We start from the raw sequence: 15,850 nt of genomic DNA, 5'->3' as shown, positions 1-15,850 counted from the left end.
TCATTATCAAGGCTCAGTTCTGTTTTCTGGGCTGGACTCCCTTGTTGAATGGCAACATTGGAAATCTCACCTCAGATAAAGACCTGATCACCTGGAATGGGGATTCCACGCTGGGTGGGCGAGGCTGCCTCTCTGCAAGGCAAGGTGACTGTGTGGAAATGCCTTGCAAACCATCAAATGCATTACAAATATTAGTGTTAGTTTTTGTTTCTTCAACACTGAAAAATCTAGGAACAACATTACAAGCACCATCCTAGTCCCCACTTACTTGACAACCTACCATGAACTAGCTGCTGTGCTCACTACTTCTCACAAGTACACTCACCTAATTTCCTCAATAACACTATAATGTTGGAACTATTTTCATCCACATTTTAGAGAAGACAAGAATGATATTCCAAGGTGCTTAAGGTCTCAAGTGGGTTTCAAACTCGGGTCTGTTGGCCACCAAGGCCTACGCTTGTAAACACTATGTTACACACATGGATTGAATATAAATGTTCTAAGGTGAGTAAGATGCCTATGGACCCAAGGTATCCAGCCAAATGCTGGTAGCCCTGCTCTTGGCATCATGGTATCTCATCACCGCAAAGCACGGGGCAATGCTTCGCTCTTTTGAGATTGCCTGAAAGTAATCTTTCTTTCCTTCATTCCAAGTTAGCCGTGCCAGACTTACTGTATCTACCTCAGATGGCTCCAGGGCTCAGCTGACTCTGCCAAGATTTAAAATTATAGTTCTTGAGTATAAGGATTTTAAACCTAGCTAGGTGTTTTTTTTTCCTAGCTAGGATTTCAAAACAAAATACAATACCCTCTTAACTCCTCAAATTAAAAAATCTTTTTTCTTTCTAAAATTGAAAGAGCATTTTGGAAAAAAAGACATCAAGAAATAGTAGCTTATTTTTCTTTAATACCCCAAATGATTTGTGTGAATGGGACTACATTGCAAAACAAGGCAGAAACCTGTAGATAAGTATGTCTCACTCTGAGAAAAAATCTGATTGGAGAGAAGGCACCAGAAATGGCATTTTGCAGGATTACATGTAAACAGTAAACGGGGGGAAAGTTTCACAAAGGAGAAAGGAATTTGCATTGCCACTTCATTGACACATCCTGGGGATGAAAAATGGCCTCACTCGCTGATGATCAGCCTCCCTCTTACACTGTAGTATAAACAGAACCTGGCCCTGAAGAGACAAATACTCACACAGCAGCAGGGCGAAAGGAAGGGTCTCCTGTTAGCAGAGGCCTCTGGGCCCTTTCCCTTTTTCCAACAGGGCTCCCACAGGCATCAAGGGGCAGTGCCTCACTGATGTGCCATTCATCAACAACTGGTGAGTGGAGACGCCGAAGCCTAAAAAGCCTGAGTGAAATACGCTTGGTTTCTGTCCACGTTCTTCAATCAGATGACTGGGCAGGTCCTGGGGCGGAGGGACATACCACATCTGGCCTGTCTTCTTAGGTGATAACGGTAGGTGCCGTGCGCCCCGTCCTCTCCTGGAGCTGTGACACCTTCAGGGCAATGGAAACGAGGGGGGCCAACATGACCTGAGGGAGACACAGAGAGAAGAACCTTTCCTGTCACTTTCTCTTGACACAGATCCAGCCCTAACGATGCCTCTGAGCTCCAGACTGCATGTCTGCCTGCCTACTCCCAGGTCCCACAGGCTCCCCCCACTCCACAAGTCTAAGCGTAAAGACACGTCTTCTCCCTAAAACCTAATTCCAGCATCCCCTACTTCAGCGAATCAACACCACCGACCATCATAAAAAGCTAATGAAAAACTAGGGGTTATTCCTGACATCTTCTTCTCCACATTCCCTTGTCCAATCTATGAGCAAGCCCAAGTGGCGATGACTTCCCAAACTCTCTCAGCGGCATCCAGTGCTTTCCCTTTCAGTGCTACGGCTTTTGCTAAACCAGCGTTCTCTTTCCTACCTGGATCAACAAGGCTTCTACTTCTCCTTCTGCATCCTCCACTTCGTTTCCCACACTGTACCCAAAGAGAATTTTCAATGTGCAACAACTCAGCCCTCCCATCTACATCTCACTTAAGAGGAAAAAAGAAAACTAATTCTTCTGTTGCCTAAGTAAATAAATATTTTTTATTATTAAAAAAAATGGAAACTACTTATCTAGTTGAACTGCCCATTTTACAGATGAGGAAACTGATACCCAAAGAGGTGAAGTGATTTGACCAACTGACTCAAGGGCAGAGCCAAGAGTAGTATGTTTCCTATTGCCCACTTTTGCTTTCCCACTCCAAAATCTCTACCAGCCCATTATTCCTGGGTGAAGCTGGAGAACCAACCCCATGTGCTGACCACACCACACGCCATTCTTCCTGGGAGGCCAACAGTCCCAAACATGCTGAGGCTGAGGCCCAGCAGCTCCAGTCAGGGAGGCATCTCTGGAATGGTGGCACACTGAGGCTGCAGGCACAGCGTGCCCTTCAGTGCCCTCCCACCTCCCTCACCATCCTGCTCCCACTCCTGAGGACTATGGCTCAGAAGAAGTTCATCTCTATTTACTTTGTTATCTATCATGAGCCAGGCACCAAGGCGCAAAGAAACACAATTTCCTCCTTTTCCTCTTACTCTGTTACTCTGTGGGTTGACAATGCACACCCCATTGCGTTTTGTTTTAAGTTTTAGGAACACCTAGAACACAACAGGGATCTGGTGATGACTGAAGCTGGAGTCTGGCCACTGGAAAAAACACAAAGGCAAAGCATCCTCTTATCTCCCTCTTTTTGTAATAAAAATAACCGTAAGAGCCACTCTTTCTCAAAAGCTATCCTATGCACAGGCCCAGTGTTTAGAATTTTATCCATTGTCTACTTGAATTCCTACAACAGGTCTATGAGGTATTATTCTGCCATTTTACAGACAAGGAAACCAGGGCTCAGAACATCAAAACAATTCACCCAGGGACACACAGCTCCTAAGTGACAGGAACCGAATTTAAAATAAGATCTCTCTAACTCCAAAGCTTATGCCCAAAATCACTACCAGGGGTTTCCAAATGAGGTTCACAGGATTTTAGTCAGGTGTTAGAAGAAAAAAGGCTTTGTGGAAAAAAAGCATGGCGAATGCTACTTAAACAGGCGGCTTTACTACAAGTTTTCTCAGAGCCTTTACAGCATGTGGCATCAATCATGAGGATGGGACTAACAGCACATTTCCTAAACCTTTCTGGGCTATGGCACTCGGGTTGGGAGGGTCTGTCAAGACGAGTGTGGAGCCCGCATGTTGGGGAGCTACCCCCACCACCGAGCTCCACTGCCTCCCTTGGCTCCTCCCCTTGGGGGGCTGTCCTCCGAGTTCTGGTCCCACCCTGGCTCCCAGGGTCCCTCCTCACTCTGATAATACTTCTGGACAGTCTTCAGGGAGCAGAGCACCCAGACCCCCAGGCTGCAAGCCCGCAGGTTCTTCCATAAGGATGTTTCTTCCTGGGTCATGAAACTGCCACCCGATCCGGAACGGGTTTGTGTGCGCCCGGGCAGGCAGATGGACCAAGCAAAGGGGCAAATGGTCAGTGACAGGCGAGAACACTAGACGAGGGGTTGATTTAAAGATCAGTTATCCTGAATCTGCCACTTACCAGGTGTGTGAACCTATTAACTGTTGCTCAACCTCCTATGCCTCAGTTTCCTTATCTGTAGTAGGGACAAGAATAGAGTCTACCTCATTTGAGAATTAAATGAGAACAGTGCCATTTGGGTGATGGGTTCAGAATGGAACTTGACAAACAAAAAACCCTTAGATGACCGACAGCTGCTGTTGTTATGACATACAGACAGTGACGTGGGGGAATGGGCCATGATGACACAGGCTCCGTGAAGCCACTAACGTTCCCTCCAACAGAAGGAACTAATTAGAGCACAGGGCTTGGGCATTACTTGAGGGTCCTGGTAGATCTTGGCGATGTCCTTCTCATAGCTGTCAATGTACAGTCGGATGGTGGCTCCCGCACTCCCGGTACCACTCAATCGAAAGATGATGCGTGAGCCATCCGCAAAAATGAGCCGCAAGCCCTGGAAAAGACAAGTAGATGTTTCTCCCACATGCTGGAAGGGAGACTGAAGGCTGACAAATTACCAGGGCTCCATTTGAAGATCTGATTTCGCCCACACTTGATCAATGGGAGAATTAGATCCTTGATAAACAGGACCAGTTAAGCCCAGGAGTCTGCAGTGCAGACCTGTCACTGCATCCAGTCAGGGGGCTGGGCCATGGGAGCGGCTTTCCCAGGGTCAGGTGGGCCTGCCGTCCCCTTGCCTCCCCACATCCCTGTGATGTATGGACAAACCATTCCAGTGTGAAGCTTAATAGTAAGTAAATTAAATAAATAAGCTGCTAGATGCAGAAATGTGATCCCCAGATCAGGAGGAAACATGGACAGAATGGGCTGAAACCAGAGCAGAAGAGGTTCCAGGTGGATGAGAAGAACTCTCCACAAAACACTGGGAGCACCTCAAAAACAGGACAGCAGGTGGCACGCCCCTGATGGCAGAGGCCAACTATTCCAGGCCTGCCTGCAGGACCTGGAGATGATCTCTCGTGGATGCCTGGGACTGAAAGCAGGTCCCTGTCACTGCAAGGCCAAGCCCAGTGCCCTCTCTGTTCCTTCCCTTGCAGCATGTCTCATCCTCAATTATCCTCTTGCTTCAAAGGACTTCAGGCTGGGGACTCTTAGATAGATACTTCATGGGCTGAGGTGAGAAGGCTGGGTAAGAGTTATCTGGTGACCATCAGTCTTCATGAGTCTGTCAATCCTCCCATAGAAAAGAAGAACTTCTCATCAAGCCAAAGAGCAGCCAGAAGGAAAGACACTGCTCATCTGCTACTCCTCACCAACACTCCCGGCCTCCGTGTGTAACTGTGCCACTCAGCACAGCAGAGGGTGTGCGCAGAGCACATCCCCAAGGCAGTTACAGAGGGGAGGACAAAGGCAACTCCCACTCACCATCCCTCGCTGTCTACAAACATACCAGGGCTGGTCTTCTCCCACAACCTCAACTTGAAGCTTCTAAATTCTTTTCACTTGATTGCAGATGCTAGATTTACTTCAGAAGGTTTTCCCTCCTATCTGGTCTTCCATTTAAATGTTCAGACTTTCTAATTATAGGACATGGAGGCGCTGACCCCTTCCTCACAGAACGCAGAGAGCACTGGCCCTGCTCCAGCCCCCACCCTTCCCAGGCACTCTCACCCTCTCCTGCCTCCCGTAGATGCTGGGTGCCCTGCGGAATTGGGCTTACTTTTCCAAAACATCCCTTGTCTCTGAAGGCTGTACTACAAAAACTTCTGCTCTGCTCTGCCATCCCCTGGACCCACCTCTCCTTTTCTATACCAACCCCCACTCCACCTAGGCCTCCCTTTTCCTAATTATCTCAGACGTCATTTACAATTGTCACATGAGACCCAGCATTGTCACAGACGGGAAAAGGCACAGGTAAGAAAAGCCACTGTGCTTGAATTTTGAGGGGGAAAGTCCAGGCACTGTGGGTTGCTGTGGCCATGCTCCATTCTCCAGAGACAGACTTCAAATAATCCCACAGCCCATCTCCTTCAAAGCCCGTCAGATGCCATGGGAAGGACCAGGCCAAAAATCTGGATCAGCAAAAAGCAGACTGGAGGCCTGTAACAGAATCTTCATCTCCCTCTTTATTACCTGTTTCTAAATTAGTGGCAATGAATCCACTCTGTGACAACAGCAGCACCAGAGGAGAAAGGACTCTAGGTCCTGGGTATTCTGAGAAGTCTGGAAAAGGGCTGGCCCAGGCTGCAGCCTTGGGTGTCCGGCACCCAGTGAGGGAAACGCTGACAGCTCTGCTTCCACCCATACACGGTCCAGGTTCTCCGCTGGGATGTCTTGCTATACCTACTATGTTAGCACTGGCTGCATGCCACGGGCTGCAGATCGTAACAGCTAACATTTCTAAGTCTGTGAGTGGCCTACCTTTTTTTCCTCCTTTTCAGAAATTAGAACATATCAGAGAAATGCCTGTGATAATGTTACTTGCATGCTGGCATTCTGCTATAATTTCTTGAGTGAATAGAGGAAGGGTATTTGACATCTAAGGCAGAATTCTCCGTGTTTTTTAGATTTGGGGCTCCTTTCTGCACACACACTCAATGTAACATCTTGCAGAGAATTCTGGACGCTTCCCAAATCCCTCTGGAATCTAAGCATCCCAGGATGAGGGTGCAGGGAGTGCACAGAATCAGAGCAAAACCCATTTTCCCCAGAGCACATGTGCAAGTCTTAACGTAACTCGGCCAACAGCCAGCTGAGAACAGCTACCCTAGGAAAATAGCACGGCAAAGGAGAAATGATCAAGCGGCCTTTTTCTTTCTTATCTCGAGATTTCAAAGATGAAGCTCTGAGGCCTCTCTCCCAAGTACACATAAATCTGTTCCTACCTGATTTCTTGAAATGCTTCCATCCACTGGATCACTGTACTCAAAGTTATCAACTTTCTCCACGGTGTAAACTTTGTCACCCACAGAAAACTGTTTCCCCACAAAAGAGCGATCAGATATCAGGGCCTCCAGGTCCTTCATCATTTTGTTGGCACCCTCGGCTTCCACCTCCTCATAATCGTACCTGGAAGATGTCACGAAGTTGAGTCCCATGCGTGACTTCAGATCACACCAAGGTCAGCACTTTCTCCACCATTTGTTTGGCCCTCCCCCGAAACCTGCTAGCTTCAGAGGAAGCTGGCAATGAGATGAGCTTGTCAGCCTCCGAGGTGGGAGCAGGAAGGGTTTGGAGGATTTCAGGGACAGAGCTTCTGAATAAACAGACAACTCCGTTTTGGCTTTTCTACAGAATAAAGCTCTTAGAAGCTTCAAAGGCTTTTGAAAGACACCTTCTACCATTTAATCAGCACATCCTGAGGAGGTAGAATTAAATGCAATGCTATCTCTAGAGAAGCCGGCATGAAGGAGCACTCGACTCAGGTTCTTCTCTTGCGAACTCCTAGAGCTTCTCTGAGGTAAATGTTGATGCTGCTTCCAGTCTGGGACCTGCCTGAGGCTGCTGAGATTTTGGCAATGGAGAGTTCCAGTCTCCACAGGAGTTTCCTAATGTAAGGCCAAGTTTTTATGGGCCAGACAAAGGAGCCAAACCCTTTACATCAGAAACCCCTTCCTCCTTTTACTGGGAGTGGATTCTGGTCCAAAGAACTTTCGGTTCACCTTGAAGAGACCTGATGTGGATGCAAAAGGGTCAAAAAGCAAAAAAAAAAAGTGCATTACAAAAGAAATTACTTGTTATTTTTACTCCAGGAATTGTTCTTCACTTCTTTCTTATAAGGTTAAAGAAAACCACTTTTCCAGGTGGTTTTTCTTGACCTAGGGGCACACACCTTCATGAGAGAGTTAGTTCAAGATAGCATAGTCTATATTTATTTGCAATAGTGGAACAAATATGATATGTGCAAGATGACACCTCTGAGACATGAGAAATACTGGGGAATTAAGGCCAACCTATTCTTGCTCCAAGATTCTATGAATCAAGGACAACAGTCCCCTTAATCCTGAAGTCAGCTTGGTCCCCCAATTAAAATTATAAACAGCAAGAAATTACAACCAGGTGTTTGTGGTTTACATCTGTGACCTTTGGATGTTCAAGGGAAATGTTCTATAAATCCTAAGCATAGAGGAGTATGATGGAAAGGATCTGGGCTTTGGAATTACACAGAACAAGCTGTGAATCCAGCCTCTGTAGGCTACTAGCTGTGCATCTGTGGGCAAGTTGCTGCATCTCTCTGAATCTCAGTTGCCTCATCAATAACTGTTTTGAGGCCAATGTGAAACAATGCATGCTAAAGTGTTCAGCACTGTTGTTAAATAAATGGAGGATAGAATGGAGTCTTCACCAACCACGAATGCAAGTTCTAAGGACTTTTATTTATAATACTTGATAGGCAGTCATTTGAATTTAGTAGAAATACATTAAAATAGTTTTTTGATGGAGACTTAACTGATTTAAGAGTGACCCTTTCTCTGAACAAACCCTCCTAACCTTATTCCACTCCGGCTATCACTCACTTGTTAACTCATTTATCTATTCAAAGCATAATTATGCAGTGTCACTATAAGTTAGGTGTTTGGTGATACTACAGGGCACAAACACAGACATGGTCCTGCTTTTGTGATACTCTAGGCTCTAGAGAATTCATGACTGCTGTTCTGAATACCTAGGTTTTTCTGGTTTTTAGGAAGGAGAGCTTGTGGCCTTGCTTCCCAAGGCTACTATGCAGCACCACATCTCAGTTATTACTTATACCTCCCTCAAAAGAGTAACCTGAAGGAGGAAGACAGCAATGACCTTGTCCAAAGTGGATAAGAGGATTGTGATGAAGGAGACCTAGCTGCTTAAAGCTGAACTCTTTCTTGACCATCCAGAGACCATGGACTATTAAATCTGCAATATATTTTTTAAATTCTCTGGTCTAACTCATCTATTTTATAGAAAAGGCAACTGATGTCCAAAGAAATTATTTCTATATATTTCTTACAGAAACAATTTATCTAATACCCTTTTCTCATGTTACCTTTCCATAATTAGAATAATGTGGTCCAGAAAAATTCTGCTAGATTTTTATACTTAGTGGGGGAAAGGCAAATTGGAATTAGTAATAAGCACTCTTGGAAAAAAAATGTTAAAGGTTTTTAAAAATAAAAGTATGTATGGTAAAGGAGAATTACTAAGTATTCTAAGTATTACAGAACTACTAAGTATTTTGTTTATTGTTACATCCCCACTGCCTGGCAGAAAGTAGGTACATAGTCAATATTTATTGAATCAATGAATGAAGTATTGACAGGTACACAGTCTTTGGGGACCTTTTTTAATGAGCCAAAAAAAGTTCATTTAGACTACATAATTATTTTCATAATATCAGAAAAAAAATTTACATACTTTCAGTGCCCCAGAGTTTATAAAACACTTTCAGGCTAACATTTCATTTAATCCACTTAATAGCCAGACTATTATTTCCATTTCCACAAATGAGAAAACTGAGTACAGGGGTTAAATGACCTGCCAATCTACTAAGGGGCAGAAATAAAATTCTAATGCATTTTTCTGAATCCAAATCCAATGCTATTATCATATCTACCTGGTAGGCACATTTAAAAGACTTACAAAACATTTACTGTCTTAAATATGTTGACTACATTTTTTAAGCCTTATTCTTTATGGCTAATATGAAAGTTGACTTCTTCTCAACCCTGACTAAATTATTTTAGAAATCCCCAGTCGGTAGAGGCTGCATGAACTGGGTTCTATGATCACTTAACACAGTGAGGAAATTGTATGCATGAGAATTCCCTCTGCCCACCTCCCCATCCTATCTCCATGCCCCAGCCAGGCTGTCACTTACCTGGTGAAAAAATTCCGGCCATATTTTTGCCAGTGATCTTTGAGAATGTCCTCCACACTCTGTCTGCGGGTGGCGAGAATGGACAGCCAAGCGAGGACTGCCCAGAGTCCATCCTTCTCACGGATATGGTCAGAACCTGGTCAGACGACAGCAAGCAGCTATGAGAAACTCGGTTTCTCCAAAATACTTGGCAATAAACTCATACACACCCAACCAAAACATCGTAAAACTTTACTGAGGAACTTGAATACATGGAAGGACCCACATAATGAATAAAGCAGCATAATATGGAAAAGCAGTTGATGCTTCCCAATGTAATTTAAACATTTAAGGCAAATGCCAATAAAAATGTCAGTGGAATAACTTGGTGGAACTTGATATACCAATTATAAAGTATGAATGTTTGCAGGAAAAAAGTCTTAACAAAAAGCAGACAAACATGACTATTACAAATTTTCAAAATTAAAGTAGTCTGGTAGTTTAATAAAACAAAAGAGCACCTAGAAAGAGACCCAATCACATATGAGACTTGAATATACGATAAAGGTATCATCACTTCAAGGCTGTAGGAAAAGAATGGGCTACTTTTTAAATAGTATTTGGATAATTAGCTAAACAGCTGGGAAAAAGATCAGTTTTTGTTTTCTATATAGCACCTACCAAAAGTAACTTCAGATGGATTATACACTCAAATGTAAAAATTTAAACTCTTTAAATACTAGAAAACACATACACATTTTTTAAATCTTGAAGATAGCAAATACATGTAAATTTAGATTTCATAAAGAAAAAATACTATGTATATTGATTTAAAAATTAGATTTCTATCAGCAAAACTACTATAGATAAAATTAAAAGGTCATTGGCAATCTTTAAAACAAATCTGTAATATAAAGATGTTTAACACACTCACTAAAAAAAATAACCTGATATATTAATAAGAAAAAAGCAAAACCTCAATAGAAAAACAGGCCAAGGATATAAATAAGCATTCACCAAAGAATAAATACAGACACCTGATTAACATAAAAAAGAGCTAGCATCAGACAAATTAAAGTAAAACCACAATAAGAAACTGCCACTTGCTTGACAAATGGCCACAGATTAAAAAATGGTAACACATAGTATCGGGGAGGTATAAGGGAAATGAGATTCCAACATGCTGCTACCAGGATAGGTACAATTGTTCTGGAGAGCAATTTAGCAAAAACGTTAAAAATAGACTTGCTTGAGGATCTAGAAACTCCAACTCTAGGACATATTTCTTTAACCAATAGATAGTTAAAAAAACTATGGCACATCTGTCATCTGCTAAGGTCCTTGCTAAAATCTTTACCAAAAATAGCAAATTGGCTCCTTTGAATGTGCTTATATGCATGGAGATCCTTTTTCAAGAGACTGATATGGAACACAACTCTTATTTTTTACCTTAACTTTCTTATTCTAAACAAAACAAAACAAAACAGGCGCTATCCAGTGCTACTTTCTGATTTCCAAATGGTACTCAATATAATCCCTCTCTAATAGTGCTATGCATATTATCATGCCTTGAGTTCTTTACATGCCTGTCTGCCCTTCTTGACTTCTGACTGGGATTTACTCTTCTTAGAACTGTCAACAGAATCTATAATGCTGGCTATTTAATAGGCATGAGGTAAGTTTGTTTCCTTTCCCTCTTCATCCTTTTAGACCCAGCTCAAATGTCCTCTCCTATCTGAGACTATCTGAGACCAGCTCTCAGCTTCTCTAGGCAGCTATGAGCTAGGTTCTTTCTTCTCCTATAGTAACCTGCTCAAAAAAAAAGGTGCAATACCATGCTCCTTGAGCCTCAGTCTTCTATCTGTAAGCCTTTCAACTTACTAACCATGTATTTCTTGGAGGCATGTCTTACTTCCCCTTGTAACTAAGTCTGGGGATGCACAGTACATGGAATAAGGAAAATAATTAATTGTGAGGGAGTGCATGAATGAATTAATCAGTTAATAGATTCCAATATTTTCTATTTCTCTTTTTAGTTCATAAAAACACAATCCTTTTTTCAAAAGATTTTTCTCTTCAATAAGATACTGCTCTTAGAAAAAATAGTTCTCAGAACCTGGACGCTGGCAAAACGAGATACTTGGCAATACTTTTAGCACTTTATGAAACACGTTTTGGAAATGTTTACCAAATTTTACTATCTATGGATTTTTATTTGCCTTTACCACTACTTCAAGGAACTGAAAGTTAGCTCTCTGGCTCTTACAGCTTTTGCAAATGATATGTTTTGGCAATCGTTCATTCCGAGCAGCAAGATTCTGGCAGCTTCCCCAGTATATTGAGAATTCATGGCAAAAGTATACAGCTTGGACTTATTTGTCTGTGTTCCCCTGGGTTTGGTTTTTTTTTTCCTCCCTTCCTTTTTCTTTTCTTTTCCTTTTTGTTTCTTTTTTTTTCAAGGCTAGAACTGAAAGCATAGGGGGCAGTGATCCTTTGTATTTTTCTTGCTACAAGTAAAGAATTTGTTTTTTTCTCAAGTGGAAATAAAAATAAAATCTAAAATCTTACCCAACTCTGACCAAGTTACTTGGAAATAACCAGATCAAACACCCAATAATGTAAACAAAATATATTCTATTTCATTTGCACAATCCCTAGTCTCTTTGAAAATTCTGATTAATCTCACTAATCACCCTGGATATATCAAAACTCTAAGTAGGAGGCTTAACAACATGCTCCTAAATAATCAATGAATCAATGACCAAATTAAAACGGAGATCAAGCAATATATGGAGATAAATGAAAACAACAGCACAAAGCCCCAACTTCTGTGGGACGCAGCAAAGGCAGTTCTAAGAGGAAAGAATATAGCAATCCAGGCCTATTTAAAGAAGGAAGAACAATCCCAAATGAATAGTCTAAAGTAACAATTATTGAAACTGGAAAGAGATGAACAAATGAGGCCCAAAGTCAGCAGAAGGAGAGACATAATAATGATCAGAGAAGAAATAGATAAAACTGAGAAGAATAAAACAATAGGAAAAAAATTAATGAAAGCAGGAGCTGGTTCTTTGAGAAAATAAACAAAATAGATAAACCCCTATCCAGACTTATTAAGAGAAAAAGAGAATCTACACACATCAACAGAATCAGAAATGAGAAAGGAAAAATAAACACGGACACCACAGAAATATAAAGAATTATTAGAGAATACTATGAAAATCTATATGCTAACAAACTGGATAAACTAGAAGAAATGGACAGCTTTCTAGAAAAATACAACCTTCCAAGGATGACCCAGAAAGAAAGAGAAAATCTGAACAGACCAATTACCAGCAACAAAATTAAATTGGTAATCAAAAAACTACCCAAGAACAAAACCCTCGGGCAAGATGGATTCACCACTGAGTTTTATCAAACATTTAGAGAAGACATAATAACCATCATCCTTAAAGTTTTCCAAAGAGTAGAAGAAGAGGGAATACTTCCAAACACATTCTATGAGGCCAGCATCACTCTAATACCCAAACCAGGCAAATATGCCACAAAAAAGAAAACTACAGACCAATATCCCTGATAAACATAGATGAAAAAATATTCAACAAATATTAGGAAACTGAACTCAAAAATACATCAAAAGGATCATACACCATGATCAAGTGGGATTCCTCTCAGGGATGCAAGGATGGTACAACATTCGAAAACCCATCAACATCATCCACCACATCAACAAAAAGAAGGACAAAAACCACATGATCATCTCCATAGATGCTGAAAAAGCATTTGACAAAATTCAATATCCATTCGTGATAAAAACCCTCAACAAAATGGGAATAGAGGGCAAGTACCTCCACATAATAAAGGCCATATCTGATAAACCCACAGCCAACATCATACTTAATAGCAAGAAGCTAAACACTTTTCCTTTAAGATCGGGAACAAGAAAAGGATGCCCACTCTCAGTGCTTTTATTCAACATAGAACTGGAGGTCCTAGCCATGGCAATCAGACAAAACAAAGAAATAAAAGGCATCCAGACTGGTAAGGAAGAAGCCAAACAGTCACTGTTTGTAGACGACATGATATTGTACATAAAAAACCCTAAAGAATCCACTCCAAAACTACTAGAACTAATAACTTAATTCAGCAAAATTTCAGGATACAAAATTAATACACAGAAATCTGTTGCATTCCTATACACTAATGATGAACTAGCAGAAAGAGAAATCAGGAAAACAATTCCATTCACAATTGCATCAAAAAGAATAAAATACCTAGGAATAAACCTAACCAAGGAAGTGAAAGACCTTTACCCTGAAAACTACAAGACACTCTTAAGAGAAATTAAAGAGGACACTAATAAATGGAAATTCATCCCTTGCTCTTGGGTAGGAAGAATTAATATTGTCAAAATGGCCATCCTGCCTAAAGCAAGCTACAGATTCAATGCAATCCCTATCAAAATACCAACAGCATTCTTCAACAAAGTGGAACAAATAGTTCTAATATTTGTATGGAACCACAAAAGATCCTGAATAGCCAAAGCAATCCTGAGAAGGAAGGAGGAATCTCGCTTCCCAACTTCAAGCTCTACTACAAAGCCACAGTAATCAAGACAATTGGGTACTGGCACAAGAACAGAACTATAGACCAGTGGAACAGAATACAGAGCACAAATATAAACCCAAGCATATATGGTCAATTAATATACAATAAAGGATCCATGGATATACAATGGGGAAACGATAGCTTCTTCAACAGCAGTGTTGGCAAAACTGGACAGCTACATGTAAGAGAATGAGACTGGAATATTGTCTAACCCCATACACAAAAGTAAACTCAAAATGGATCAAAGACCTGAATGTAAGTCATGAAACCATAAAACTCTTAGAAAAAAACATAGGCAAAAATCTCTTGGACATAAACATGAGCAAGTTCTTCATGAACATATCTCCCCAGGCAAGGGAAACAAAAGCAAAAATGAACAAGTGGGACTATATCAAACTAAGAAGCTTCTGTACAGCAAAGGACATCATCAGTAGAACAAAAAGACATCCTACAGTATGGGAGAGTATGTTCATAAATGACATATGTAATAAGGGGTTGACATCCAAAATATATAGAGAGCTCACACACCTCAACAAACAAAAAGCAAATAAGCCAATTAAAAAATGGGCAGAGGAGCTGAACAGACACTTCTCCAAAGAAGAAATTCAGATGGCCAACAGGCACATGAAAAGATGCTCCACATCGCTAATCATCAGAGAAATGCAAATTAAAACCACAATGAGATATCACCTCACACCAGTTAGGATGGTCAACATCCAGAAGACAAACAACAAATGTTGGTGAGGTTGTGGAGATAGGGGAACCCTCCTACACTGCTGGTGGGAATGTAAATTAGTTCAACTATTGTGGAAAGAAGTATGGAGGTTCCTCAAAAAACTCAAAATAGAAATACCATTTGACCCAGGAATTCCACTCCTAGGAATTTACCCTAAGAATTCAGGAGCCCAGTTTGAAAAAGACATATGCACCCCTATACTTATCACAGCACTATTTACAATAGCCAAGAAATGGAAGCAACCTAAGTGTCCATCAGTAGATGAAAGGATAAAGATGTGGTACATATACACAATGGAATATTATTCAGCCATAAGAAGAAAACAAATCCTACCATTTGCAACAACATGGATGGAGCTAGAGGGTATTATGCTCAGCGAAATAAGCCAGGCAGAGAAAGACAAGTACCAAATGATTTCACTCATCTGTGGAGTATAAAAACAAAGAAAAAAACTGAAGGAGCAAACCTGCAGCAGACTCACAGAACCCAAGAATTGACTAACAGTTACCAAAGGGAAAGGTACTGGAGAGAATGGGAGGGAAGGGAGGGATAAGGGGGGAGAACAAAGAAAGGGGGCATTATGATTAGCATGTATAATGTAGGGGGGGCACAGGGAGGGCTGTTCAACACAGAGAAGACAAGTAGTGACTCTACAACATCTTACTACACTGATAGACAGTGACTTAATGGGGTATGTGGTGGGAACTTGATAAAGGAGGGTGTCTAGTAACCATAATGTTGCTCATGTAATTGTACATTAATGATACCAAAATTTAAAAAATGAAAAAAATAAAAAACTCTAAGTAACTCTAATACTCCAAAGTCTGCGTAAATTTCATTTTCTTAGGGTTCTGATCAATGATGACAGTTATTAGTGAAAAATAAAACGATTGTGTGTGTATGTGTGTCTAAAGCTATTGTTGTTTCTGCAGTGTGGTTCAACTGAAATGCTTTATACTTAAGAATCAGAAAGCATGAATCTGAAACTGTTACTTATAAGCTGTTTGAATTTGAACAAGTCACTTAACTTTTCTCAGTTTCTTTGACTGTAAAATGGGGATACTGCCACCTTCTTCACACAATTATAAGACTTTACTGTGATATGGAATGGGACTACTTCATAAACTGT

General features: G+C 41.2%; 1 protein-coding gene across 3 annotated transcripts in view; it reads right to left on the bottom strand.

The window, feature by feature from the left end:
• Positions 1-890: 890 nt before the first annotated feature.
• The window catches only part of PGM1 (phosphoglucomutase 1), a 57,405-nt gene continuing 42,445 nt past the window's right edge, over positions 891-15,850 (bottom strand). For all 3 annotated transcript variants that reach the window (XM_036911297.2, XM_036911298.2, XM_036911296.2), the window contains exons 8-11: positions 9,399-9,534; positions 6,430-6,613; positions 3,903-4,037; positions 891-1,548 (exon numbers count right to left, since the gene is read on the bottom strand). In XM_036911297.2, coding sequence (XP_036767192.2) covers positions 1,459-1,548; positions 3,903-4,037; positions 6,430-6,613; positions 9,399-9,534 — 545 coding nt within the window. In that variant the 3' untranslated portion in view covers positions 891-1,458. The remainder of the gene's footprint in view (positions 1,549-3,902; positions 4,038-6,429; positions 6,614-9,398; positions 9,535-15,850) is intronic.

This window comes from Manis pentadactyla, chromosome 4 (assembly GCF_030020395.1).
Source record: "Manis pentadactyla isolate mManPen7 chromosome 4, mManPen7.hap1, whole genome shotgun sequence".
Classification (NCBI taxonomy): domain Eukaryota; kingdom Metazoa; phylum Chordata; class Mammalia; order Pholidota; family Manidae; genus Manis; species Manis pentadactyla.
Note: the sequence above shows the minus strand (reverse complement) of the source record. Positions and strands in the feature narration are given on the sequence as shown.